A 27,316-nucleotide genomic window follows, 5' to 3' on the forward strand; every position below is an offset into this window, starting at 1 on the left:
CAGGGAAATGCAAACTCCTTCCACCCGAGGCCGAGAGAGCAGGAGGCATTACAGGAAAACCAGATCCCTCAGAGCCAGCACTAGGTCATTAGCTGTCCATGCCCAGATCACTTTCTGCTTATCACTGACCTCCAGGTCAAACTGATCCCACTGCTGAGAGCAAAGATCCCATGGAACCTCCCCTTCCCACCACATGTGTCACCTCTGCAGAGCTCATGTTCCCTCCTGCTGACACCACAGAGCTCCAGCCTCCACAGCCACCCACTACAGGGAACACCAGGGATGCTCAGCAAGAGGAGGGAGCAGCCAGCCCTTCTCTGGTTCCTGCAGTGGGATCACTGGGATAGAATGTGCTATAATGCAGGATGTGTGCAGAAGAGGCACAGCAGCAGACACAGATCTGCCATCTCTCTATGCATTCCTTATTCCTGGGCGAAGTCCAAGGAGACCAGAGGTGTAAATCCCTCGTGATGCCCAATGCCAAGCAGCAGCGTGGATTTACCACAAAGCCAGCACTAAGCCCCAGCAAGGGACACGCAGGAAACACAGAGATTGTTTTTGGGACTTGTGGTACAAAAGAGGAGCTGCTGGTAGAACCAGACGTTAAAGAAAGGAGAAGAAATTTCTATTTTTCAGGATTACACAGATACAAAAGTTAACAGAAGAAAGAGGCTGGGAATAGGCTCTGCCTCTGTGGGGTAGCTCCTCCCCAGTTTGCCCTGAAGCAGATCCCAGCACACACGCCAAGGGGGAGAAAGAGAGCCTGCATCCCATCTCTCTGTTGGAGCAGGGATCAAGAAGGAATATTCTCATACTGGTGGGTGCTGGGGGCTATGGCCACCTCCACCTGATCTGCCCCAAAGGTCAGGAAGGACAACAATTTCTCACCTCCTCTTCAAGTCAGGAGGATCCGGCCACTTGTTACAGTGATCTCCTCTTCCTACTTCCCTCTCTGGCATGCTACCTTCCATCCTCTTATATTGCCTTTATTTCTCCTATTCTTTCTTCCTTTCTTCTTACTCCCTTGCCTCATGTTCCTTCACGTCACTTATTTCCATTACCCACCTCTAGTCAGTTCCTGCTCATTTTCCTCTCCTCATTTTTAACAGCTCATCACAGGAACAACTTCTGGTCCTAGTTTGCCTGGAATGCTCACAGAAGCTCAGGAAAATCCTTCCTCAAGCTGGATTGCAGCCCTTGGTCACCAGAGCAGGGCTTGCCACATCTGCGTGTCCCACTAAGGCACCATGGCAGTCCCTTCAGAGGTGAGCAGCTCTGCAGAGGGTGACAAAGCCTAAAGGAAAGTTATCCTGGAGTACATTTCGTGCTGGATTTCCCCTCAAAACCACCAGCATGCTGCCTGTTCACTTGCACCCTGTTAGCAGCTCAGCTTCATTACACTTCATTGCCTTCATTCATTATAAAGCAGAATAAAAACCTCCCTGTAATGCGCTTTTACCCTGCAGGAGATCAAATTCCTAGAGAATCTAATCTTTTATTAATACTGCTGACAAATCACTAGAGTATTACCCTTCCTTTCTGTAATGATTCAAATCCTATAAAGGCCTCCTCTGATTATTTCAAACACTCCTATACAGACATTCAAGAAGCCAGAAGCCAGCAAAGGGAAGAGGAGCCTATAGCTCCTCCATGCCAGTACCAAGGGGGGTGGTTTAGGGTTAGCAGGTCACAGGCAGGGTAGGTGACATCATCCCATGTCAAAGTCCCTCCTCCACTGTGCCAACTTGGGCTTCTAAAAGGAGAGGCTTTTGGCAAAGGTCTGAGATAGGGAGAGAGGGAGCTTACAGTGCACAGGGAACAGCCAACTCAGACATGCTCTTGGCCCAAGTAACACTGCAAAACAAAGATTCTGGCCACAGCACAAAGGGCACTGCTCAAAGGCTTGAAGTGCCTCAGGACAAAGCCTGGATGAAGGCCTGGAAGGCTGGAATGTCAGGCTGCAATACCAAAAGACATTAGCAGGTGAGCTCAGCAGCATTACAACACGGACACCTACGTGCCACTCCTGCAGCTCCCAGGACATCTGGATGCTCCCAGCCTGTCTCATGCCAAGCCTCATGCAAGCAATATGGTTCCCCTCTCAGCTGTGGGTTCAGAAGACACATTTCATCTTTTTTTCTTGTGCCAGGTGAAGCATAAAAATGGTTAAAATAGAGCTGTGAATGAGACCCTGTTCTCCTGAGCATGGCCTGCAGCTACAAGCTGAGCTGAAGGCCCCTTCACCCTGCAGGAATATGGGAAATACAGAGCCCATCTCCAAATGGCACATACCTTTTGAGAGGCTTCCTTCCCCCACCACCTGTGCTCAGGTAAGAGAGCTCAGGCAGGGCTTCCATCAAGGGCTGCATGTCTCCCACCACAGGTGTTGCTTTCCGCTTCGCTTCCGCTTTTTGCTTTTGCTTGGCCATCTTCACACTTTCTATTTCTGTGTCAGAAACAAGGCATTACTGGAAGAAGGGGAAACACCAGCAGGAGATAACCCTTGAGCTATGAAATTCGTAAGTTGTTTTACCATTTACAACAAGCCAGAAGTGATTTAAACCAGGGAAAAAATGAACAAAATGCAGCTGGATCATTCCTTCCAGTGATGTATTTGCTTGTAACTATATACATCCCTTCTGACATTGCAATGGGAAATGAAATTTCCAGATTTTGTCTGTTTCCATCCCTTACACTGTTCACTGCTCCCAGTAAAACAGCACAGCAGTCCTGGTGTGGCAAAAACCACACTGACCTTGCATGGAATTGGGAAACAAATGCGGAAGGGACAACCCAAACACAGTCAACTCCAAATCTGGCCTTAAACAGGGACAGCCCTGTTCTCTGTTGCTGTTGGAACCAAACAACGGGCAGAAAAGATGGACTTAATGTCAGTTGTTTACTTAGTTTGAAGCAAGTCGAGGCTCCACCTTCATGACTCATTGTGGAATGCAAGCACTCAGATGCTCGATGAACTGGACCCTTGGAAGAGCACTGCACCAAGTGGCAGATGCACATGGCTTTTCTCAGGACCAGGTTTCCCAGTCTCCCAGCAGCAGCTCTGACAAGGGGGTAGGCACAGAAAGCTGCACAAATGTTACATTTGTCTCCTTGTTTGTCTTAGGAGGTAAAAGCCATAAGCTTCTGCCTCAGTCCTTGAGGCTCCCTGATGTGGCAATAAGTCCCACAGCTACCCACGCTTCTCGGAGCCAGCAGCTTCCAGGTGAGCACCAGCACAATGTGTCCTTTAGGACAGCCCACAAAAGCCCAGCACTGCTACAGGCCTCCAGCTGAATTCCAAGATGCCCCAGCTGACCCACAGCATCCTTGGACAACTGCAAGGATGAGCCTCAGTGCTGAGCTACCAACTCCTCGTGTGGACAAGTCAGCGTGCCAGAAGCCACGGGGCTGAGCTGGTGACACAGGGAGGCCAACAGCTCCCAAGGCAGCACGGCCACAGAAGCCAGAAGTGTTTTTGGTGGGAGCACAAAAGCAGCTAGTCCCACTTACAGACCACAATCCTGGGTCTAATCCTGCTCCCAGAGTCAAGGAAGCGGAACTCAAATTCTGTGGCTGCTCCTTTAATGCCTTCGCCTTGCTTGTTCTCCAGCTCAGCTGAGTCGAATAGCAACAGATTTTCATGAACTGCAGTTCTGCTGTACATGGATGTTTGTGACAAATCAGGATTGGAAACACTTCTCCTCACAGCAATCCCTGCCAAGAACACAACTTTCTGCTCTGCATTTCTTCTTTTTTTGGTCTGGTTTTATGAAGCTGACTACTTCAGTGCTTTCATAAACATTATGTGCTGAAAATTTTCAGACACCTGATTCTGCACAAACATCCCAAATTCTTTTCCTATGAAGTCTTGTTCATCTAAGGAGCCATGCAATATATGTATTTTTAAATGTGCATACTTCTGATGTCTGAAGCATTACATATTTTTTTTCCCCTCTCTAGTCTCTCCTAAGATTACTTATTGGAATGGAATAAAGTTTTGCATTTGTACTACTGGGCTGATCTTTGGTTCCCAGGATCTTGGCATCCACTGTCACAAAAGCAGCCCTGGGACAAGAAGAAACAAGCTCAGATTTAGGAAAACAGATGTAGTGATAACTTCAGCAGTCCAAGCTGGTTTCTCTTTAGGGGGAAAAGAAGATCTTTCTCCACAAGAACTGTCAGAGGTTTTAGGTACTTCTGTGCCTGTAAAGCACTTCTAACATCTAGTATCTCCTAAGACAGATAATTTAGCCTGGAGTTTATTGTCTTAGTGTTCTCCTCAAAGCAAAGACTCTGCATTTCACACGTATTCCCTCATCTTAGTAATTTCAGAGCCAAGAGAAAGGGGAAGAGGCCACAGCAGGGCCAAAATAGCACTTGTGATCTTGGGAAAGACTGATGCTACAAAGGCATCAAGAGGGCTGGATTAAAACCATGCAGGGATCCTGCTCCTGGGCTTTTCCAAAGCAGCTGACCTTGACTAGCACAGCCATCTGTGTTCTGTGTCCAAGCAAGATGTCCAGGCACTCAGCAGCTGTTGGCTGGTTGTCTGGGAGGAGGTTTCCTTCACACCCATGAGTGTTAAATTCATACCTTTTTATCTAAGAACAGTCAGACACATCTTCAGTGCAGCTGGTGAAATCAAAGCTCTATGAACCTGGGCTCAGAGCTCAGGAACAGAGATCATTTGGTGTAGCAGAAAGCCACATCCCTCTGCCCCAAACACAGTCTGTGTGCAACTATGTTGGCCAAGAAGGTGTTAGGAGAAAAGCCTGTCCCAAGAACAGCTTCAGATGATACAAGGAATTCCTCTGCCACACTGGGTACGACAGCATAGTCCTCTACTGTGCTAAGACACTCAAAGCAAAAATAGGAAAAGAGAAGCTTTTCTGCCATGGGCTGGGTTTGTTTAGCTTATATTTCACTGCCTTGAGAAAGGCCAGACTGTCTGCTAAGTGGGTTCACTGACCTGTAGCACATGGGAAAGAGCAGTAACACAGCCAGCAGTGTCCAGAGTTTGCCCTTACTGAGGGTCTCACCACAGAGGTTTGGGATTAGCTGCTGGCAGCATGGAGCTCAGCTCCAGCCTGTCCTGCCACACCTATGGCTCCTGGGCGAGGAGGAGCTCCACTAGAGAGCTACTCACATCTGAACCAGAGTTTTAAAAGATCGAAAAATATGCTAAACTTACACGGGCACAGCGCCCTTCTGGATAAACAAAGGGTTTATGTAGTCACATATATTACATATGGCAAAAAATCAAAAATAGAACCAGGGCAATGACTAAGTCTTGGTGCTAAACACTGAGAAACAATACCTGGAACTTTTATTCCAGTGCTGGGGAGGGATGAAGATTTCTGAGAAGCATTCAGCTTCTTCCAGCACCATCACCAAACCCAGAGTACAGAGATCCATCAGAACTATGCTCTGTGATAGCATGTCACAGGAATACTCACTCTGCAGCCATCTTTCCTTCCTCAGCTTCATCTTCTCTTTTTTGGAAAGTACTGCTTTTTCTTCCAAACCTAGAAGAGAAAAGACAAGAGATGGAGCCTGGCTCCTGCATAACAGATTCTGTTCAACCCTTCATGCTTTTGAACTTGCTGGCATGGCAGGCAGGCTGCAGGCAGATCCAGAGCCCACCCTGCACCCCAACTTTTAGCCAAACGAACCAAAACTTCCTCACTGTGAATTAAAAAACAAGAAACACATAAGTAGATCAGATCATCAGCATAGGATCACAGAATGGTATGGATTGGAAAAAACCTCAAAGCTCATCCCATTTCAAATCCCCCTGCTGTGGGCCCCAGAATAGCTTGTTCCAAGCCCCATTCAACCTGGTCTTGAACACTTCCAGGGATGGGGCAGCCACAGCTCCTCTGGGCAACCTGTGCCAGGGCCTCCCCACCCTCACAAGGAGAAATTCTGAAATATATCCAAGGCAGCCCTAAGGAGTAGCTGGTCACTAGCAGTTTGTAAAAAATACTAGTACCTACTATTTACCAAATTCAGTATTGGAAAGTAGCTGCTGAGCACTGCTATCCAATATAAAGTAAAATACTATCACGAAAATTTTAACTGGAGTTCTGTTGCAAGTGCTATAAAATTATATCTTATCTCACGTGTTTAAAACAAAATTGACTTTAGCCAACTTTTCTCCTGAATGTGTTGGAAATACCAGAATTCCAATGGAATAACAAGCTCCCCAGAGATCATGCCAGTCACTTTAGCTTATTCTTATGCCCGGGGAAGAAAAAGTACCTCTTTTTCCCCTTCCAAAGAAAGAGAATAAAGGAATTCAGTACAATTATGAAAACAACTCACTAAGGATAACTAATCTGAAGCTACAGATCCTCTAGGATGATTTAAACAAAAGCATCCTTTAATAATTTCTTAAGAACACAACAAACCTGCTGGGACCAAGGCTGCCTTCCCACAAAACCAACAACCACCACCATGTTTTGAGTTTCTAAGATGGGGAGAATGAAGCTGGAGCTTCCACGGCCTCATTCCCCAGAAAAATAAATTCCCAAAAAGCACTTACCACATTTGTTGTGGTATAAAAGCAGATGCTGAAAGAACAAATTGCATGGTCCAATAACCAAATCTGAGTTACGCCCACCCCCATCACCCCACATTTTCATGGTTTCAGGGGAAAAAAAGGATGAATTGTAGTCAATTATCAATACATATTATTATTATTATTATTATTATTATGGAATTATTATCCCACCCCAATGATCTCCAGAAGGCTGCCTGCACAGGACACCACAGCTGCTCCAGCCTGCCCAAATTTCAGCCATGGCAATGCTGGGAAGATCTGCCCCTCATCTGGAAACACACTCATGACTTCACTGGAAAAACATCGCCTGGCAGCTTTTGTTAATGAAAATAAAAAGGCCCAACTCAGCCAGCTGGCCAACTCTAGTAATAACAGCAATTCAGGTTTGGATTGGTGTTTTTTTCCCCAAAACAGTAGTGGAATATTTAAGGAAACAAAAAGCTGTTTTCCTGGCTGGAACCCAACCTTGCTGCCAGCTGGGGGAAGGTGGCCACAGATAACCAGAGGGTGCCTGAGGGAAAGGAGCTGCATCCCTCCTGTGCCAGCAGCCAATTCCTGCCCTTCTCCATCACTTGGCTCCCTAGACACTCCTATTTCCATATCCTAGCCTGCCCTCAGAAGGTTGTTCAGCTGCTTGAAGGTGCAAAGTTGTGTTTGGCAGCTTCCAGTTATGATGTCGAGTGCCAAAACCACTGGAAAGCCACTGGAGAACAGCAAAGGCAGAATTTAGCTAGTTAATTAACAGCACAGACTGTCCCCAAGGTAGCCTTTTATTTTTATTTAGCTTGCAAGCACCTCCCGAGAGCAAGCCAAACCACAGCATCATTTTAATTATTTTCCTGTGAAATCAGGAAGGTTTGAATCCCCCTCTCCAGCCCATTCCACAGGTAATTTAACAACACTTGCCTTTGAAACCCTATGCATGGAGGAAAAGTGAGCAAACCCCATTACATTAGCTAAGGAAAAGGTGAGCAAACCCCATCACATTAACTAAGGATAATTTCCATACTATAAACTTGACAATTATTTGTTTTAGTGAGAACATGCTTTTTTCTTTCTTCCTTCTGATCTGTGCAGTACAAGACATGCCAGATACAAACAGGTTAAAAAAAAACACAATAGCTTTTTGCAACCTACATCAAGCATTTGGTACTACTCCTGGCAATCCTCAGGATCCTGCTTTCATGACAGAAAAGCAGATTTTTGAGGATGGCTTCCTTAATTTCAGAAATCTTGAGGGTTTTTTGGGAAAGGACTCAGACTAAAAATAAAAATAGAATATATATATATACACACCCACACATATATATGTGACTATTTTTCATAAAGAACTTCTTAGACTAAATATATCTATAAATCCTACCTGAGAAATCCCCATTTTATCCTTTCTAGGCATTCAGAAAGAAGCTGGAGTGAGTTAAAGCTGTAACACTACAGGCTTCCCTGCCCCAAGATCCCACTATTTAATTCTGGCTCTGCAGCCAAGAGGGTTTGACAGTTCCAGGAAACTACATTACTTGGAGCATTTGGCCATTACCAGAAATATTCAACAAACCACTTGCCACATGGACAGAGGAGGGTCCTTCAGCACCAGGCATTTGCTCCCTGCTGCAAAGCTCCTCCTGCAGCTTCATTAAGAAATTACATATAACAGTAATGAATATTCCAAAACCCCAATCATGCATAAGAGTAAAGCTGTTGCTGCTCAAAACATAGTATTTTGGCAAACTGAAGTTAAATAACAACAGATGTTTTAATTTTAGCCTCAGTTGTGTAACAGCAACAATGAGCATATGCCTACAGCTGTGGGATGAATTAATGAAGGATGTCAGACTGCATCCAAAAGCAGAATATTGGGTGTGGTTTGGGTTTGTTTTTTTAAAATTACATAGTGTCACTTGTAAATTGTGCACTGCTCTTGTCCAATGAAGGAGCCTGGGAAATGGTAAGGACAGTCTCCTGGGGCACACACAACAGTGCTGTGACCTGGCAGCTGTCAGTGCACCACCCCTGAAGGTGTTCTCATTCCTCTAGGAACAGAGCTGAGGGACAACACGGGCCAGGCAAAAAGCCAGCCACGATGTCCTCTGGCAGACAGGATGCTCCACAGCTCCCTGCCCTCATCCCACCAACAGCTCCCGGTCAGTGACCTCCAGCTCCACTGCTCCCAAAAGCTCTGATGCACAAGGGTCACTAGTGTCACCAAGGCTTGGGGGTGGCAAGGACAGAGGCAGGGTGCTGTATCCAAGCTCTTTGTCCTCTTGCTCTTAGGGGAGCCCCCACGGACAGCTTGATACCAGTGTGTAGGCACAGAAAACCCATTTAGGTTTTGCCCAGTCCAAGCCCTGCTGCATCCTGAGCAGGTTTGGGATCCAGTGTTGGAGGAAAAGGTGCCAGCTCCTGCTGCGCCAGGGCAGGTTTCTCCACGGATATAGCATTTGCTTTTCATCATCTAAAACAAGATACATTATTTTTGTTCACATTTAATAATTACACCAGCATGCACACACTCTTCCCACCCCAACATGGAAGGTGTGAGAAACAACCCTCACTTTTAAAATTTTCAAAAGGCTTATTAAACCTTGACAAAAATTACAACAAAAGACTGAATAAGGAAAAATTGCAGTGCTGGGAGCAGCACACCCCCCCCCCCCCCCACCATGATTCCTCTACAGAATAGATGCTTTGCCTTTTTTATCTTTATCTCCTCTGAAAGTTTTGTCAGTCAACTCTTTCCCTGCCATCCATCGGTGGAGACTACTTTTTACATCTTGACTGGATGTCAAGTGTTATGTTACCTCCTGGTAACAAGCCAGCCTCCTCTAAATATCTTGCCTGCTAAGGCTATTACAAGGGGGGGATGGAAAGAGGACTGCGGAATGACATTACAATTACATTACTATACATCTGTATAATATTTATCTCTTAATTGTGAGAGCCAACTATTACATTACTTATCTATAACAAAAGGCATCCTACAAAAAAGTGGGATCTGCATTCCCTGCCCCTTCAGATCCCCTGGTTATCTGAAGCAAAGCCTACTTCCAAGCCACTGGAAACCCAGAGCAGCAGTGCGGCTCATGTCCTCACACCAAGGTCATGGCTCTGTCAGGCCTGGTAAACATCCCCAGGCTCCAAGCAGCCCCAGCAAGGGCACAAGGCCTCCCAGGGCAGCCCAGCTCAGCCTCAGCTCACAGAAGCACACAAGTGATGCTCCATTAGAGGGGGGAGCACGTCCCCTCGGGAGGTGACGGGAAGTCACAACGTGCACAGCAGTCTGCAAAAGGCAACCTCACTCACAGACAAAATTTGTCCTTACACATGGTATCTGAAATGCTGTTGGCACACTCAGCCCCTTCCACAAGGTAAAAGCACCTCCTTTTCCTCCTCTGCCCAAGGCCTTGTCCATTTTAGGTCCCCATCCTTCCCCAGCAGCCCTCCCCAGAAGAGAGGCTGCCCTTCGAAGGCTCAGTCACAGCCAGGCACACAGAGGATGCTCAGGGTGGCCTAGTGTGTCACTGCTCTTAAAGCCACTTGTGCAGCTGAAGGTTATTTTTATAATCAAGGCTGAAATGCCACAGGGAATCTGGATTTCTCAGCCAAGGACTGCAGAATGCCTTGTCTAAGACAGGAGATTCATATTGCTATTTCAGGCTCAAGGAATCAAAGAAATCATAGAATGGTTTGGGCTAGAAGGGACCTTAAAGACTAACTCATTACAAACCCCTGCCATGGGGAAAAGAAAAAAGGAGAAAAAAAAATTTAAAAAAATAAATAAATAAAAAAGGACAGGTCTCACTATTCCCTGACGTGGAAAACTTCAAAGCTCACAAAACAAATGCAGAAAGGCTCACCCATGGACAGGTGCCCTGAGAAGCACATGCCATGTCAGGGACTTTCCAAGACCAGGAGTGATCTCCTTCAAGCAACAGGGCTTCCCAGATTTGGGAGAATGAGTCTGCTTATAAGGAAAGGTATTTTAACCCCACCCACCCTTTTCCATGTATCTGCAACAAGGGTGTGTACATTTCTTCCAACGAAAAGAGTTCACCAGAAGTGTCATAAATTACACAGTGCAAATGTTCTCATTTGTCAAGGAATGGCATGGCCAAGAAGTTGACTTTTTCCTTGCTATCACTGGCATATATTTGCTCTCTGTGCAGCCCCATAAACAAATTAAAACCTGTGATCACAGTGAATTTAATTTTATGCCCAGCAGCTCTCAGCAAGCTCTTCTGCAGCTTCCAGACTTACAAAAGGTCACTCAGCTACAAGAGCAGCAGAGACTACAGCATCAGTGCACCATCCCTGGAAGCATTCCAAAGGGGTGTGGATATGGCACTTGGGAACATGGATTAGGGGCACACCTGGCAGTGCAGGGGGAATGGTGGGATTCAGTCTTAGAGAGCTTTTCTAGCCTTAACAATTCTGTGAGTGTATGAACAGCAAAGTCTTCTTGCAGCCAAGCTGGTACAGCGAGCTGTAGGTCTGCAGCAACCTTGGATTTTCCACACTCAGCCAAGAAACCTGAGTATTCCAACAGCCTGCCTGAACACTGTGAGCAGAGAAACCCCACCAGAGGCTTCTGAGGGCAACTTCACAGCCCCAGCCCCCTCAAGAGAGGAGAACTAACCATGCTTTCTTTGCTTCCACCACCCCATGTATAAGCTCAAGAGAAACATCTCCAGGAAATACAGAGGTGGGGCTGAGGCCAAATGCTGCACCAGGCAGCACCAGGGAAGCCTGGACCCTCCCTCACCCAGAGGAAACAAAACTGACTGGCTCAAGATATTCCTGAAGAACAAAAGTTGGTGAGCTTGTACAGTGGCATTAAGCATTGCCATCCAGTTAAGGCAGCTTCCTCTGCTGCAATTCAGACATAGGGGAAGATGGAGGAATACATCTATATGGATATATAGTGTTCAAAATCAGACTCCTGGGAAAAAGCTTCCCTGGGAGCACAGGCAAAGCCAGCCTTCCCAGAGGTGCAGCACCCAGCCCTAGCAGAAGTTTTGCAGATAAGCAATGTGATCCTCCTTGGGATTACACCCACTATACCTGCTTCCCTGCTCCTGCAGGTCTGACAGGATCTCTCTAGTGCCTCAGCCCCACATCTGGATGCATGAGGCCACATCTGGAATGATGGATCCCCTCCTGGGCTCCCCAGGACAAGAGAGACACACACTTATGGGAGCTAATCCAGGTACAGGCCACTAAGATGATTAAAGAACTGGAATGTCTTTTATTTGAGGAGAGGCTGAGACAGCTAGAAAAGAGGCCTAAAGGAAATCCCATAAATGTGCATAATACCTGATGGAAAGGAAGATGATGAGGGACACAGACTATTCCCAGTGGTGCTCAGTGACAAGAGACAAGGAGCACACAGTGAACCACTTGGTTTTGGGATAATTTTTATGATTTTTTTAAACTGTCAGGAGGTTATGATCTCCGCCCATGGAAAGATTCAAAACCTGACTACACACAGTCCTAAAGAACCTGCTTTATCTGATCAAAATGGACCACCAAAGTAGACTCCAGTGAGTCTGCAGCACAATTTGGACAGTTGGCAAGAGTCCTTTCACCAAGGATAAAAATGTATATTTCAGCAACAGAGATATACGCACCATAGCTATTTGTGTAGATGTTGTAGTTTCAATAAAAGGCAGTGAGAAGAACAGAACACCATTTCTATAAATGCTTGAACAGCAACCAATCTCTGGAATGAGATTTATTCTGAGACCAGGAGTAATTCATGTTTAGCAATGGGTAAATTCTCTCCTTCGGGCTTACTAAGGGAGGCAGAATACTGAAACATTGCTATGCTTTTTGACAATGCCTTGCAGGCCTGCATTTGAAAGAGATTTTCCCCAAAATATCCTTTCCTTTTCTGCTAATAAGATTACCTTTGACTACCCTATCCTTTGAGAAGCTTCTAAAATAAGTAGTTCAACATCTCTGCAATATTACACAGTGAAAGATCTACATCTGAAATAGTTACACTATTGGATTCTATCTGCTGCTTCTAATTTATCCAAAAAAGCAAGAATTTCCTTGTCTTTTAACTGCATATTAGCTAGTAGACAATTAAACTGGCATTCCCTAGGGAAGTTTTCCATCTCCAGCCACTGGTTCCTATAAACCCTCTCATACTGTTTTTGGCACCTGGTGTTTCTTTCACCTATGCCTTCATATATGCTCTTTCAGCACCTTCAGGGAGGTAGCTCTGCTCAGCTGTACTTGCTATTACATTCCCAATGGATGGATTCAGTGGACACACTGCACTTTATCACAGAATCACAGATTTGGGTTGTTAGGGCCTTTAAAGATCATCTAGCTCCAACCACTCCTGCCTCAGGCAGCATTTTATGCTGTATTTTCTGTATTTCCCCTCAAAGCCAAAGCAGTGGCCTGATGCGGTGCTGGGGAAAGGTGAGAGAACAGACAAAAAATAGGGAAGAGAGGGAAACAAAACATGGATTTAAAGATGCTGAGAGGACAGAGGGACAGACTTCCAAGGCAGACAGACAAATATGTCACTGTCAAGTGCCACTGCAGCACTGGCAGCAGACCAGCTGCACACAGGAGGAGGTATGAGACATCACGCAGAACGAGTTGTGTTGTTTCTGTTTCTCAGGGATTACAGGAAACACCAGGATCTGTTATGGGCAGTGCCCCACCTTCCCCCCACTCCCACACAAAATATATTCCATGGATCCATTTGTTTGTTTGTAGAAGTACCCAGTTTCCCTCATTTCTTGGAGTCAGGTTTAGCATTCAAAGCCATTTTCCTGGGAAAAAACAGGCCATGGAGGGATTCAGACAGATTGCATCATCTGGAATAATTTCTTTAACTGAAATGAGGAAGGACAGGCAACCAGACTGTGTTCACTGTGCAACTTGGTGAAACAAATGCCTGCAGGAACCACTCCCTCCATCATCTGACAAGGCAGGGATGCAGGCAGTACCAAGAGCTACAGCTGGACCTTTCCTCAGATGGAACTGGAGAAAGAGGCAGGAGCAATCGCAGGGCTCAGCCCTTCCATCCTGCTAAGCACAGGCAGTGCACACTGTACCTGATGGCAAAATGTTGGGGAAAGAATAGAAACTAATAAAACAAATAAAATAATAACAGCACTGCCAGCTGGTCAAAGGAAGGGATTGTCCCACTCTGCTTTGCACTGCTGTGGCTTCACCTCATGTCCTGTGTGCAGTTTTGGGCACCACAAAACAAACTAAGCCATCAAGCTGATAGAGAGCTTCTGAAGAGGGACCACAAGGATGGGAAAGGGTCTGGAGGGGAAGCCTTATGAGCAGTGCCTCAGATTGCTTTGCTCAGCCTGGCAAGACTGAGGGGAGACATCACTGTGGTCTTCAACATGCTCCTGAGGGCAAGCAGAGGGGCAGACACTGACCTCTTTACTCTCATGACCAGTGACAGGACTCGAGGAAAGGGCAGGGAGATGAGTCAGGGGAAGTTTAGGTTGGATAGCAGGAAAAGACCTCCAAGATCATCAAATCCAACCACTAACCTACCAGTGCAGGTTCCATCATTAGGCCATGTCCCTAAGCACGACAGACACCTTCTGAACATTTGCAGGGATGTGAGTGTACCACTGCCCTGGACAGCACCTCCCAATGTCTGACCACCCTTTCAGTGAAGAACTTTTCCCCAGTATCCAATCTAAACCTCTCCTGATGCAACATGAGGCCATTTCCTTGCCCCCTAAGAGCAGAGCCCAAGCCCCACCCAGCTGCACCCTCCTGTCAGGGAGCTGTAGAGAGTGAGATGATCCCCCTGAGCCTCCTTTTCTCCAGGTTGAGCCCCCATCCTAGAGCTCCTCCTCATCAGGCTTTTGCTCCAGATCCTTCCCCAGCTCCGCTGCCCTTCTCTGGACACGTGAACAATCTCCCACCACACTCACTGAGAAGAGGCTATGTGATGTTTTACACCACTTGTGGCACAGGGGAAGCTGGCAGGAACTGTTTCAGGTTAATCACACAGCTCCTATTAAAAGCTGCCTTTGGCCAGAGGTTTTTAAAGAATTTTAATGGATAGAATCCAGTGTGAACTGGTAGCAAGATTTCACAGGAAATATTTTTTTCCATATTAAGCCACATATCCACAATAGACCCCTTCTGTAGGGAAAGGGTGGGAGTCAGAGCAGTGGAGACCACCAGGGAGCAAGGAGGACAAGGGGATGTTTTTGCACTCTGTGATGTAGAGACTTGGCAGACAGACACATCTTCCAGCCAGTAGCTACTCAGCTCCTGAATCAGGTCAACCACTGGCAGATAGTGTGAGTAAAGGAGACACTGCCATCTCCCAGGAAGTCCCCAGAAGCAAGATGTTAACTGGGATTACTCCAGCCTGGCTTCCTGGGAAGTAACCACTGAGGCAGTGTAAGGCTTCTGAAAATGTATGATCAGTGGAGAACAATGAGCTGGAACAGCCAAGAAACAACAGCACCAGCAAAACAGCAGTGCCCAGAGCACCACTAGTCAAGGGATTCATAACCATTAAAAGCAAAAGAGAAAGCAAACACCACTCCAAGGTCCATCTGCACCCTTCCTCTTTAACACACACATGCACTGTGCCAGCCAGTAGGTAATAAACATTACTGGAATGACAGACTCTTACACATAATTAATATATTAACTCATTTGACTGCTGAATGCCCAGTGATCAATACTTAATTATATTTCCAGGCAACAATGCCAGCCAGAAACTGCATTGAGTAGACTCTGCAGATATGTAACTCCAGGGTAAAACCAAAACCATCAGAAGATGAGCAGTAAGTGGGAGTTACATACAGGAGCTTCAGCAGCACAGAGAGAAAAGAGATCACATCACAAACATCTCCACAGTGAAGGAGGAAGAACTGAGCCATGAAGGTCAAGAGAAGACTGTCAAAACTGGCTGAAATCAGTTTCAAATGACAGGAGCGTAAGGATGAAGCTCTTGCAGAGAGAAAAAGGGGAGAAGTGAGAGCAGCAAGGGAAGGGGCAGAAACAAGGATATTTAAGGAAGCTGGACACCCACAGGACACCATTAAATGTTCAGTGAGGTTTGCCTTCCAATAGAAAGGTGTGGGGCTGCCACAGCATAAACAAAGCCCACAGAGAGCCCACCTGGGCAGACAGGGAAAAGAGCTGGCAGGAAGATCATTTCTGTTCCTAGCCTGGTGACCTGAAGCATCTACTCACTAAAGCCTTCTCTTTTCCACAGGGCACATAGCATAGATTGGAGAGATCCTCTCCTTCCATCAGCTGAGAAGGAATAAGCATTCAGGGGTACAGCAAAAGGCAGAGAAGAGCTGGGAGAGGAGATATTTCCCCCTACCATTACTTCCTCAGTATCTAGTTTGCTAGAAGGGCATCAAATACTTCACTCCAGCAACTTCCATTTCAGAAGCAATTGTGCTTATGCCAATCAGTGCTTTCCAAAAAACTCTTAACCTATGACTTGAAACATGATAGCTGACCCAAAAATAACATTCAAGCCTGATTCTTTGTGCCCCTCCATCTCCCATGGTAACAACTCTTCCAATACCAATATGGACTTGGACTTGCCCAAAGTAGGAAAAGTAGGAAAATACTTCTAAAATTTATTCCTGAAGCCCTCCCTTCTTCACAAGTGTCCAGAAATACAAGGATACATGTGCAAAACCATGAGAAATCCTGGAAAAACATTTGAAGATCTATAAAAGTATTCTTCCCAGGTAACAGTTTCCCTGCTTCTTTTTGGGAGATTTGCTAAATTAGCATCTAAAGGGTGTACTGCAATCCAGACCTAAGGAAAAGGATTTGCTGGATGGCCCTAACACTGCCAAGTAGTTATCTCAGGCTACCTTTTCATCAGAGAGGATACTCCATCAGTAGGAAGGACCACCCTGCCACCATTGTTCAGAGAGCTGCACAGCTCAAGGGCAAGGAAGCTGAGATGTGACACCTCTGCTTCCCCCTCAACTCCTCAAAAAAAGTTCGATTAATCAGAAATAGTGCTTTAGCATGTTCAATGAAGCTGTGATTTCACCAAAACACATATTCCAAAAAAACATGTCAACAGTCAAAAAGCCTGAGTGTATTCTGCCACACCTAAGGTAGGCAGCCCTCACCCTTGGCTGGGCCACACATCAGGGAAGGAGCCCCAATTTAATTTAATAAATTCTCTGTTCAGTCAATCTGCTTTCCTTGCAAACTGGCAGCCTCTTCCACCACATGCCTGTACAGGCAACATCTCCAGAACACCAGTCCAAGGTCTCTGTATGCCAATGCCCCACCTACTGCTAAAGGGATTGCAGACACACTCTCAAATTCTGCAGTGATGCTGGCAGGATGTTAGGGGGTGCTTTGGGGAGCAGGGAAGAGGTCTGCAAAGTGCTGACTTGCTCCAGGGAATACTGAAAGCAATATTGGATTGCTTGGCTCTAATGGAACTAAGGAAAAAAAAATAAATCAACTGTAATCGACTTCCATGTTAATGACACAGAGCCAGGGCTGCTTCCCCTGGAAAGATCGACGTGGAATATGAAGCAGTATCAATACCAGGGGCAGTATCAACACGTGACATTTGGAAACTTGGCACAGTGACAATTGCAAGCAGACTCCACAGCAGCTCAGGGTGCTGGTAAATGAGAGCTTAGCTTGGCTTAGCTTATCCAAGCATTTGTTGTTGGTTCTTCCACCCCACCTCCCCCAGGTCCTACACACAAACCCAACTCCCCTGCACCAGGTCAGCTTCCTGCTTCTTTCATGAGCTAACCCAAACCAAGGGATATGCATGGTCAGGAGCACAGGGAGCTCTGTGAGCCAGCTGGACTGATCTTTCAGACTTCAATCCCAAGGTCTAAAGTAGCCACAATCTATTTCAGACAGAAGTTCAAATTCATCAGTAGCAGCACATCTCTAGGCCAACTGTTGTCCCTATTCCAGCCTGAAATGAATGAGCACACAAGCACTCCCAAGTCCTCAGGACAGGTTCACAATCAAGGACAGAGGGAATGTCTGCAGAGCGTCTCACAGCTGGAGGAACAGGGGCACTCAATGGATTTGGCACTGGTGGTACCTACAGCTTTCTACCCGTGCAGCTCACTAGTTTGTTTTTTGTAACAGTTATTAGGCACTGGATGGTTCAAGTGCCAAGCTAAGCATTTTGAGAAAAGTGCTGCTTTATACTCCCAAGGTTTTCCCTGCTGACTGCTGTCAAAAGATGGGAGTGCCCAGTTTGGATACTCTTCTTGTTCTGACACAGCACACCAGCCAAGCCTTCTGTGTGGGTAGGGATGATCTTGTCACAGTTAGAGATTCAGCAGTGACAGCACCAACCAAGGCATGAGCAACAAGAGAAACATGAAAATCATTGACAGACCCACCCCAACCCTCACCTTGCAAACACAGTTCTCCCATACACAGGAACCCTAGAGAAATACATATCTGACCATCAGAATGAAGAAACAAATGTCCTGATCAAACAATTCTGACTCTGATTGCAGCCTGGAAGCAAAAAAACAGAAGCAGCTTCAGAAACAGCTCAGGGGTCAACATCAAGCAGCAGGGTTTGACCTGCTCTAACACCAGCTCATCAACAGCCTGAAAAATCCTCCTTCCTCCCCTATTTTACTCTCTCCTTTAGTACTTTTAGCTACAGATTTCTTAGCTGGGTTCTGCCTCTTCACAAGGACCTAATTAGAAGAACAGCCAGCCAAAAATGCAGAGGCCACAGTTCCACTGGGAAAAAGGCAACATGTGGCACGAGAGAAAGGAAATGACCAGAGCCACGACTTGGCACGACACCACAACTTTGACTTTTTTGATTTCCCAGCCACACTCAGACACAGGACTCCAGAAGAGCCCCTGTTGTTAGACAGAAGGTAAAGGAGGGAAGCAGCTGGCAGAGGACTCCTACAGAGAAATGCGGATGCACACATTGAATAAAAAGCTTTGGGAATGAATTCTGTGTCTCCCACATCTTTCTGTTAAACAGATACAATAAACACTTCTACAGCATCTTTTCTTTCTCTTCTTCCCCACAGACCGAGTTAAAGCTGTATAGTTTAGCCTGTTGTGGCACAAGTGCCTTTCCTTTCCTCCTGAGGTCTGATAACTGCTCCAGGAATGAGCTTTCCACCATATCTACAGTCCTCTCTTACGTTCCTACTCACTCTTTAGGGGTACTGGGATGTCAACACCTCTGCCTCAAAAACAGAAGGGAGAGCTTGGTAAAAGAATAGCCCACAAGACTACACAACAAAAAACTGTCAGCTCAAGACTATCAGGAAGCTGATGGTAAGAGGCTGTGCAAGCCCACCAAGGATGCAGCAGCTTTCAGACACATACAACAAGAAAGTGCCTGACCTGGCTCTTGGAGAGTTGTTGCTATGAAAAAAATCATGCAAAGATGTCTGGACACTAGACTTTCCTCCACAGGGACCTCGAGAAAAAAAAAAAACAAAACAGCAGATATGCGTAACATTTGGAGACACACATCTCTGTATCCTGACTGCCACAGCCATACAAGTTACGTGTTTTGTGTTTGCAAACAGCGGATTCCTGACTGATCCCAGGCACATGACAGAGCACAGGACACACATAAAACCAGCGCTACTCCCTCAGCCACTCCTCTGCCCTGTGTGGCCCAGAGCACATACCCAGACAGGAGTACGTGCCCGTAAATTAAAGATGCAAACATGACAGAAACTTCCCTTCAGATGCGCACAAGGGAATTTTACAAGGAATAAACAGGCACAGCTTGAATTGTAGCATAAGCAAACAAACAGAAGAAAACAGAATTAGAAGATAAACCCAGCAGAGGACTCAATGCTCTGGTCTGGTTTATGAATGGGCATGAGGTGAGAAGGAAGGCTTGGGACAAGATCCAAGACTCTGCAGTGTGCAGAAACCAGGCTCCAGTGAGACCCAAGCCAGGAGCATAGACATATCCTTTGCTGGGACAAAGGGGTAGAGAGAAAGTTCCAGCTTCTTCTAAAGGAGTTTCCAGTGCCTGACCCTGGGCAAGACCAATGAGAAGTAAAAAAAAGCCTTGCCCCACCTCACTTTCTTTCTGATGAGCTTTCATTGCTGCCCTAGTTAATCCAATCAGTCCCTGACCTAACAGATCCCTGCCTCTGCTTTCCAAACAGCAGCTCTTTCCTGGCCTCCAAACAGTGGTATCCCAACCACTGGGGCTCAAGTTACCCTTTTCTGAGGGCAGCAGAGTCAGCATTTCTATTGCTTACCTTATTCTTGCTCTGTTTGCTTGTTGAACTGTAATCTCTCCTCTCCTCCCTAGACCTAAGTAGGCAACATTTCCAGTCTTGGCCATAAGCCTTATTTTCCAGACAATACCTGCATATCCTATTTTGAAGCAAGAAAACACAGAGCAGATGCCTGGTAGCTTACAGGAAAAAAACAGCACATTACAATTCTGTACTTAACCTGAGATAGCATTGCCAGCAAATTCCTGCCATGCACAGTGGACACATTTCTTTCCCTACCAATTAATACCATGATGGATCTGAAGGACAGCAGGAACAACAAAGAAGAAAGTCAGTACAGACTAATGACTGCAGAACAGACTGGGAAGATATACCAATTTTCTGGCTGTTGCAAAAATGTTACAGGCAGAATAGGCAAAAAAGCCCAAAGCTTAACTCATACCCTGCAAGTATTTTAATCGGCTGTTCTCAGTTCCAGCAGGTCTGCCACAGAATTGTATTAAAAGCATGTATAAGGTCAGATTCTTAACACTTTCATTCCAGTTTTTAAATTGCAACAGAAATACTGTACTGACAACTATATGCTAAAATAGTCAAGGGGCAGAGTGACTGCATGAATTTATTTAGGACTGGGATCAGGGCAGGAACAAAAAATTCCACTTTGGCACTGCTTAGCTATACATTGGTAGCCACTCTGCCCCATCTCCATTTATATATATATCATTTATATATCATCTCCATTTATTTATATATCAGGAGGCAAAAAAAATCCACTGAAAGTGGCCTGGAGGGAACACCCACTGGAGCACGCATGGGCAGCCTCCCTGGCCTCCACCTTGTGTGGCCAGCCGCAGGCAGAGGCTACACACCAGCATCTCACAAAGCGTTAACAGAAGGCACTTTGAGGATTTGAACTGGAGCCTGGTGTCCAGCAAATAGCACCAGTGAGCTAAGAACATACCAGGCCTGACCACAGCTTTGTGTAATTCCCCTGTAGAGAGTGCCTGCATGCAGAACCTCCAATGAATTTTTATTTTGGAAGATCTGCTTTGAATCCATGTGGGTGCCAGAAATTCAGAACAACTATGTGCAAGGTGTCCTGCAACTTAACTGCCATTTTACTGAAGGATCTTTGCCCACCTTGAACCCAGCATCTTCTAGTTTGTTTTATTCCCACTTATCTCACTGGAAGACACTGGGAACAAGTTTAGTCTCTCAAGGAAATCTATTTGACTTAATCAGCTCCTCTTTTCTCAATTGATCAGAGCTCTTTTCCAAGCAAAAGAGCTCTGATCAATTGAGTCATTGCTCGTATTTCACACTTTTGGCATCAATGCCAGAAACCTGATCTGCAGATAAATGTGGAAGCTCAGGAAGGACAGCACTGAGTGCAGACACTGCTGTGAGCTCCTATACCTCCTCTGAGGTGAGGCACGTGTGCTTTTCCTGCCCCTGTACTAAGGAAGCTCAGTGAACCTGGCATCACATTCACAATTACAAGGAGCTGGGCAATGCCTACACACCAGCAAAAAGAAAAGCACACGGAGTTTCTAGAGACACTTCCTGACTGCTCCAATCAATTCTTCTTATGAAGTAATTACTCTGAACCTTACTCAGAGCTTTAGGACCATGGCAAAATTTCCACTGTGTTAACTGTTGATTAATTCTCCTCTCCTGGCACTCCTCCTTGGATTCTTTAACATGCCTGGTCTCAGGCTCCCTGTGGCGTGAGTTAGTTTCCCCACTCACAATACTCCATGCATTGACAGGGAAATGAAAAAAGTAATCACATGTCAGAGCTTGCCCTTGATTGTAAAGTCTGTGTGGCAGATTAGTGTAGTGTGGTCCCCTCCCCATGCTGCCCTATCTATTGCACAACCATACGTCAAGGAGTTAATCCCACCATCTGCAGCTGTCAGAGCTCCTACACGCCAGGAAACCCACACACCTGCACTTGGGGAGCACTGAGGACACATTAAGTCCAGCCACATCTTCTACCACTGAGCAGACACATATTAAATATAATCATATTCATTTCTTTTACCCAATAGTCTGTTTAGGCAATATTTACAAAGTAATTTTAGACACAGGAAAGAGCACCAAAACTCAACCAGTATAACACCCGCAACTTCCATTATTTACATAATTTAAGAATTATTACATACTTATATCATTTAAGAATTATTAGCTCAATCCAGTCATATTCTAATCAGTCAGTTCAAACATCACTTGCATCACAGGTGGCTTTATAAACTGCTGCACACACACAAAAACACTAATATAAAGTATGGAGGGTGAGAATACCCAGGAAAGCTTCCCTTGTGCCAGGCAAATGTTTGGTCTGCAGCCCCCAGCTCAGCTAGGCAACACCTGACAGGCAGGATTGGCAATGCAGAACACTTCCCATTGTTCCCCTTTTTAGGGGCACATACAGCAGATTTAAAAATTGGGAAGTATATGAAGAATAGAGCTGGAAAAATAAACACCTGGTGAAGTACAAGGCATAATATCCTTGCTCTTCTGATCTGTGATTGGGGTGGAGATGGAACTTGAGCCCACTCTCAGCACCTATTGCAGCTTAGCATCTGCTGAACCCAAGCACCCCCTCCTGCCCCACAGGAGCACACAGCCTTCCCTGCTCAGAGGGTTTATATCTAGACCAGAAACAAGATGGCTTTTTTACCACAGCACTTACAACTGAGTACCATAGATAAGGAATTGTTCCGCCACAGGGTCAAGACTGAAGCTGCCAAGCAGAAGCCCCTAAAGGATAGAGCAAGGTGATCCTATGTCTGCATGAAGTCTCTGTGTGATCATAATGGCATTTTAACCTTGAAAAGGTCTTACTAGTTCTAGCATTCAAACGTGACACAGTGAACTACCAGTTCTGATGGATTTTTTTTCATGGTGGTGATGTTGATTAAACAGTTCAACAAGCCTAGCCCATGAAAACACTCATTCCAGGTAGTGCCCAAGCATGTCACGTCTCCTTCCCTCCTCCTGGGAGCACTGTAAATGGAACTGGTCCAAACACTGCTTCACCATCTTTTCCAGCTGCCACTGCCACTTCTGGTGGCTGCTGCTTTTGTGCTGTCTCAACTGCTCTTCCGCTCCAGCTGACAATTCAGAGCTCCCACAAGCCCTGAGGCACCAACAGGATCACCAGCTCTGTCATCTTACACAACACAGACACTCACACAGCATCTTCCCCCTGGACAGACCTGCATCCACACCCCCCTCCTGCTCCTCCTCTGGCTCCAGGGACACAGGGCACCATCCCACTGCCAACAGACCCCTGGGACCATCACCTCACTGCACACCTCCAACAGAATCCTTCATCTCCTGACAAAACTAGGCTTGCCCCCTGCCAGGGGGCTCTTTGTCTAGCCCACAACAATGCTCACACAAGACGTGTTTTTCAAAAAACATCTTAGAGCAAGCCTCTCTACTCCAATACATCCATTTGGCTCACTTAAATGCAGAAGAAATATTTTAAAAAAGCAAAATGAAGGTCTGGGCCCCTCTAGAAGAGGTAGAAGCTGTTTTGTCGGGTTTTTTTTCCTCCAGCCCATCACCTCTTCACCTTTACTTCATTTCAGCTCTGCAGGTCAGCATTGGTTCTCCATCTTAGAATGACATTTTCCTTGCATAACCTATTTTGAAGCAAGCCAAATTTTAAAAAAGTGACAGGGCTCTGCCACTTTGCACTTGATGCTCTTGCCTGGCAGCAGCACAGGCAGACAATAAAGTCTCATTTACAGTATCCAGCCCATCCACCCCATGCAGAGATGAGATCAGCAGTTGCCAGCACAGAGCTGTGGAGAGAACACCCATGATGTTAAAAGAAATAACAGGGGATGGCAAAGGAACAGACTACCATGAGTAGGTGCTTCTCTGACACTCCTTGTCAGCTTTCAGAGCTGTCAGATATTTGGCATTGCCCTGATCTTCTCCAGTCTGGGACTGCAGCAGCAAACCCTGAGACTGCCCATCCATGCCTTAACCTCTCATTCAGCATCCCCACACTTAAAGGCCAACAAGGACTGGCATCCTTCCTGTGAAGTGCTCCCTGGATGAAAAAGATACACACCCCTTACCAAGTAGTATCTGCAATACTTAGGCTCACCACACCCAAAAAAAACCCACCTACTGAGAACACCTATCCCCCCAACAAAATAGCATGATAGTCCCCAGGAGAGACTTGCACTGTATGAGGGAAGCCAGCAATCTTCCTGCATTGCACAGAAGATGCTGGCAGGAAGAGTGTTTCTCTGCATGAAGAAGGCTGTGGCATGAGCACTGTGCCTGTTAATTTCCTAATATGGATCACGGTCCAATGGAGTAATCCACACGCCTACAGACTCATCATGTTTCTCACTTGGTATAAGACAGAGTTTAATCTTTTTACCCCACTGACAGGATATTAATTTTACTTAATGGTCCAAGAGCTGCCAAGAGCTATGAGCCATTGTTCACATTTTTATGACTTTGTTCAGCTTTCCTTCCCTGATGAGGAGCTCCCTATTAGTCCTGACTTGGCTGAGGTGTCACAGCACGATGTGAAGAAATGCCAGCTACATGGTGGATCCCAAACCAGGAGTCCAAAGCACAATCTGGAATTCTCCAGGAGGCACGACTGATCCAAGCTACTCTGCCAGGAACAACATTTTGACAGTATCAAGAAGGTTGTTCCATTTCAGCAGTTTGTGGGTTTGGATATTGCCACCCTAAAAATAATTCAGGGCAGAATTGTGCTACAAAACTGTCAGCAGCTAAGAACATGTTGCTTTGATAGAGCCCCCATGCATTTGAGGAACACAAGGCACTCACAAACTCCTGAGGGACCTGTCCCTTTGCACCTTTGGGTATAGGATAGGGAGACAAAGAAACCTGCAGGATATCAAAACACAGAGCACACTGTGGGTAAGAGAAAAAGGTGTCATGCCTTCCCCTGCCAATCCTCCCACCTGCTCCACCATGCCAGGCCAAGGAGCAAATATTAGTTAATGAAGCTTTGCTTCCACTGAGGACCTTCCAAAATCAGTCAACTGTTGGAAACCAATGGTTGATGCTGCTAAACCTAAAAAACAAAAAAAATTCCTGCTATTCCAGCTGTCTTGAACCAGCTTACCGTTTCCAAAAGCCAACAGCATGTAAAGCATCTCCAGTAAGAGGTGCATGGGAGATACTCGCCCCCAGCCAGGACTTGCACCCAGAAACACTGGCTACAAAGTCAGTGCTACAGCTGCCTTTTATGAATGTTACATAATAAATAATTCATTTTAAGTATTGTGATGCTGAACTCCAAATCCCAACCTCACTTAGCCTTTAAAGACAGTGCCATAATTATTTGTAGTATTTACATTCCAGAAGATGGTGGGGGGTGTACTATCCGATTTCATTTAAAGATTACTTTTGGATGAAGCAAGGCTGGTTCTTTAATATTTTCTTCAAGCAGAAAAAGGTGGCAGCAGCAGCTGGAGTGCAGCAAACAAATCCATAGATGCATATGGACATACAGGTCAAATAAGAATTAGGCTGAGAAAAAAACAAGTTAGCTGTGAAATATTCTTTTGGCTGTTTTTCCACATACTGTGCCGACCATTTGTGGTTTAATCTTAGAGAAGGTCTCTCTCATATGAGCCTGCAACTCTCCCTAAGCTTCAAAGAAGCAACTTTTACTAAAAATATTCCCTATTTCTTTATACAGGCTAAGGTTTTCATATGAGCACTGTTTTTTTGTACACTTAATGCACCAGGAAAAACTGAAGTAGGAACTGGAAAATTTTGTTCTATGCCCTGCAGAGATGAAAAATAATCAAAAATATAGACCTGACCTAGAAAAAGGAAGAGCTATTCTGCTGCCCTCTAATGAGCACATCTAACATCCGAAAAAGAACACTCTCAGCTCTCAAAAGAGATCTGTTCTGTTCTGCCACAGGGAAGGCAGAACAGGGTTCTGTCCTCTTGTGCTACGAAGCTGTCAGCAATGCACACACAGCTGGAGCAGAACCTCCTACACAGAGACAGACAGAAGAAACACCTAGATGGACTCAAGATCTGTTCTGTACTTCCCTGTTTTCAGACTGGAGTTTAGGGCTGTGTCCTGTTCTGCTCCCTCTCCTTGCCTGTATAGAGGGAGGGGAGCAGTTCCTAATTCAGACCTGCAGGACACAAAGGCCTGTGTACCTTGGTACACAGATGTGGTAAAGTGATTTGCTCCAACACCTGTGACCTCAACTAAAAGGAGCTAAGCTGTCATGCAAGAGTGTCCCTGCATCTGCACAACTCTCAGAAAACATTCAGTTGAAAAGCACGGTAAGGAGGCCAGAGGAGCAACCACAGGGACAGTTCTACCTGGTACTGAGTTTCATCTCAGTTTTTACTGAGCTACTGTAATGCCATGTGCTGACCCTGGCCAGCTGCCCATCCAGCTGCTCCCTCCCTCATCAAAAGAACAGGGGAGAAAAATAAGATGAGAACTTTGTAGGTTGAGGTAAACAACAGGGAGATCACTCAGCAATTACCATCACAGGCAAAACAAGACTTGACTCGGGGAAAATTAATGTAATGTATTGCAATTAAAGTAGAATCAGATAATGAAAAGCAAACACTGAAACACCTTCCCCCCACCCAACCCTCTTCTCAGCTCCACTTCTTCATTCTGACTTCTTCATTCCTGACTCCCTTGAGCAGTGCACGGGGCCAGGCAATAGCATTACAGTCACTCTCTGCTGCTCCCTCCTCCTCACACTCACCCACTGGGGTCCTGGTGACTGGAGCACCTCCTTTCCTCCTTTTCTGTCCCTGATCCTTATAGGGCTCTCTCACTTTTTTCCTACTCCTTCTTAATTATATGTTTTCCCAGAGACAGCACCACTGTGCCTGACAGGCTCAGCTGTGGCTGCACTGGGCACACTTCAGCTTTTTGGACCCAGCTGTGCTCAGAATGTGACAGCTCTGGCTTCTGTCCTGCTACCAAAACTCTGCCACATATACCTAATACAGGTAAACAGGCCAACGCCCTCTATTTTGGAGGAAGAAAATACACGAACAAGTTATAATAACCCCACATAAACAGTATCTAGACATCTGTATGCTAGTTCCATAAATAAAAATCCACTCAGGTACAGACACTAAAACAACAAACACACCTGCAGGTGCAGAGGAACACACCTAAGCCCAGCCCTGCAATCACTGGCATGAACCAAAAGCAATAGCCAGAGGCTCTGCTGAGCAAAATATAGAAGTGTCACTGAACAAAGCAATTTAAAACTGTGATTTCTGACAACAGAATTCCTGCAGTGTAGAAAAGCCTTCCGATGTCTTCCTGTCAACAGGCACACCAGGTTATTTCAATTCAAACCACATTGTGAAATAACTGCTGCGTGTACAGACACAGCCTGTACCCACTGCAGCTGGGAATGTCCTCTCCATGCTAAAGAAGCCCATTCCCGTTACATAAGAACACTCAGTGACCTGAATTTACAAATAACCTTGGAGAGGAAAAGAGACATCAGGAAAAGCAAAGTTAAAAAGC

General features: G+C 45.8%; 1 protein-coding gene across 1 annotated transcript in view; it reads right to left on the bottom strand.

Moving 5' to 3' along the window:
- Positions 1 to 27,316, bottom strand: part of SLX9 (SLX9 ribosome biogenesis factor) — a 39,738-nt gene that overhangs the window by 2,242 nt on the left and 10,180 nt on the right. The window contains exons 3-4 of the mRNA XM_021532585.3: positions 5,457 to 5,525; positions 2,293 to 2,446 (exon numbers count right to left, since the gene is read on the bottom strand). Coding sequence (XP_021388260.3) covers positions 2,293 to 2,446; positions 5,457 to 5,525 — 223 coding nt within the window. The remainder of the gene's footprint in view (positions 1 to 2,292; positions 2,447 to 5,456; positions 5,526 to 27,316) is intronic.

This window comes from Lonchura striata, chromosome 7 (assembly GCF_050655825.1).
Source record: "Lonchura striata isolate lonStrDom1 chromosome 7, ASM5065582v1, whole genome shotgun sequence".
Classification (NCBI taxonomy): Eukaryota; Metazoa; Chordata; class Aves; order Passeriformes; family Estrildidae; genus Lonchura; species Lonchura striata.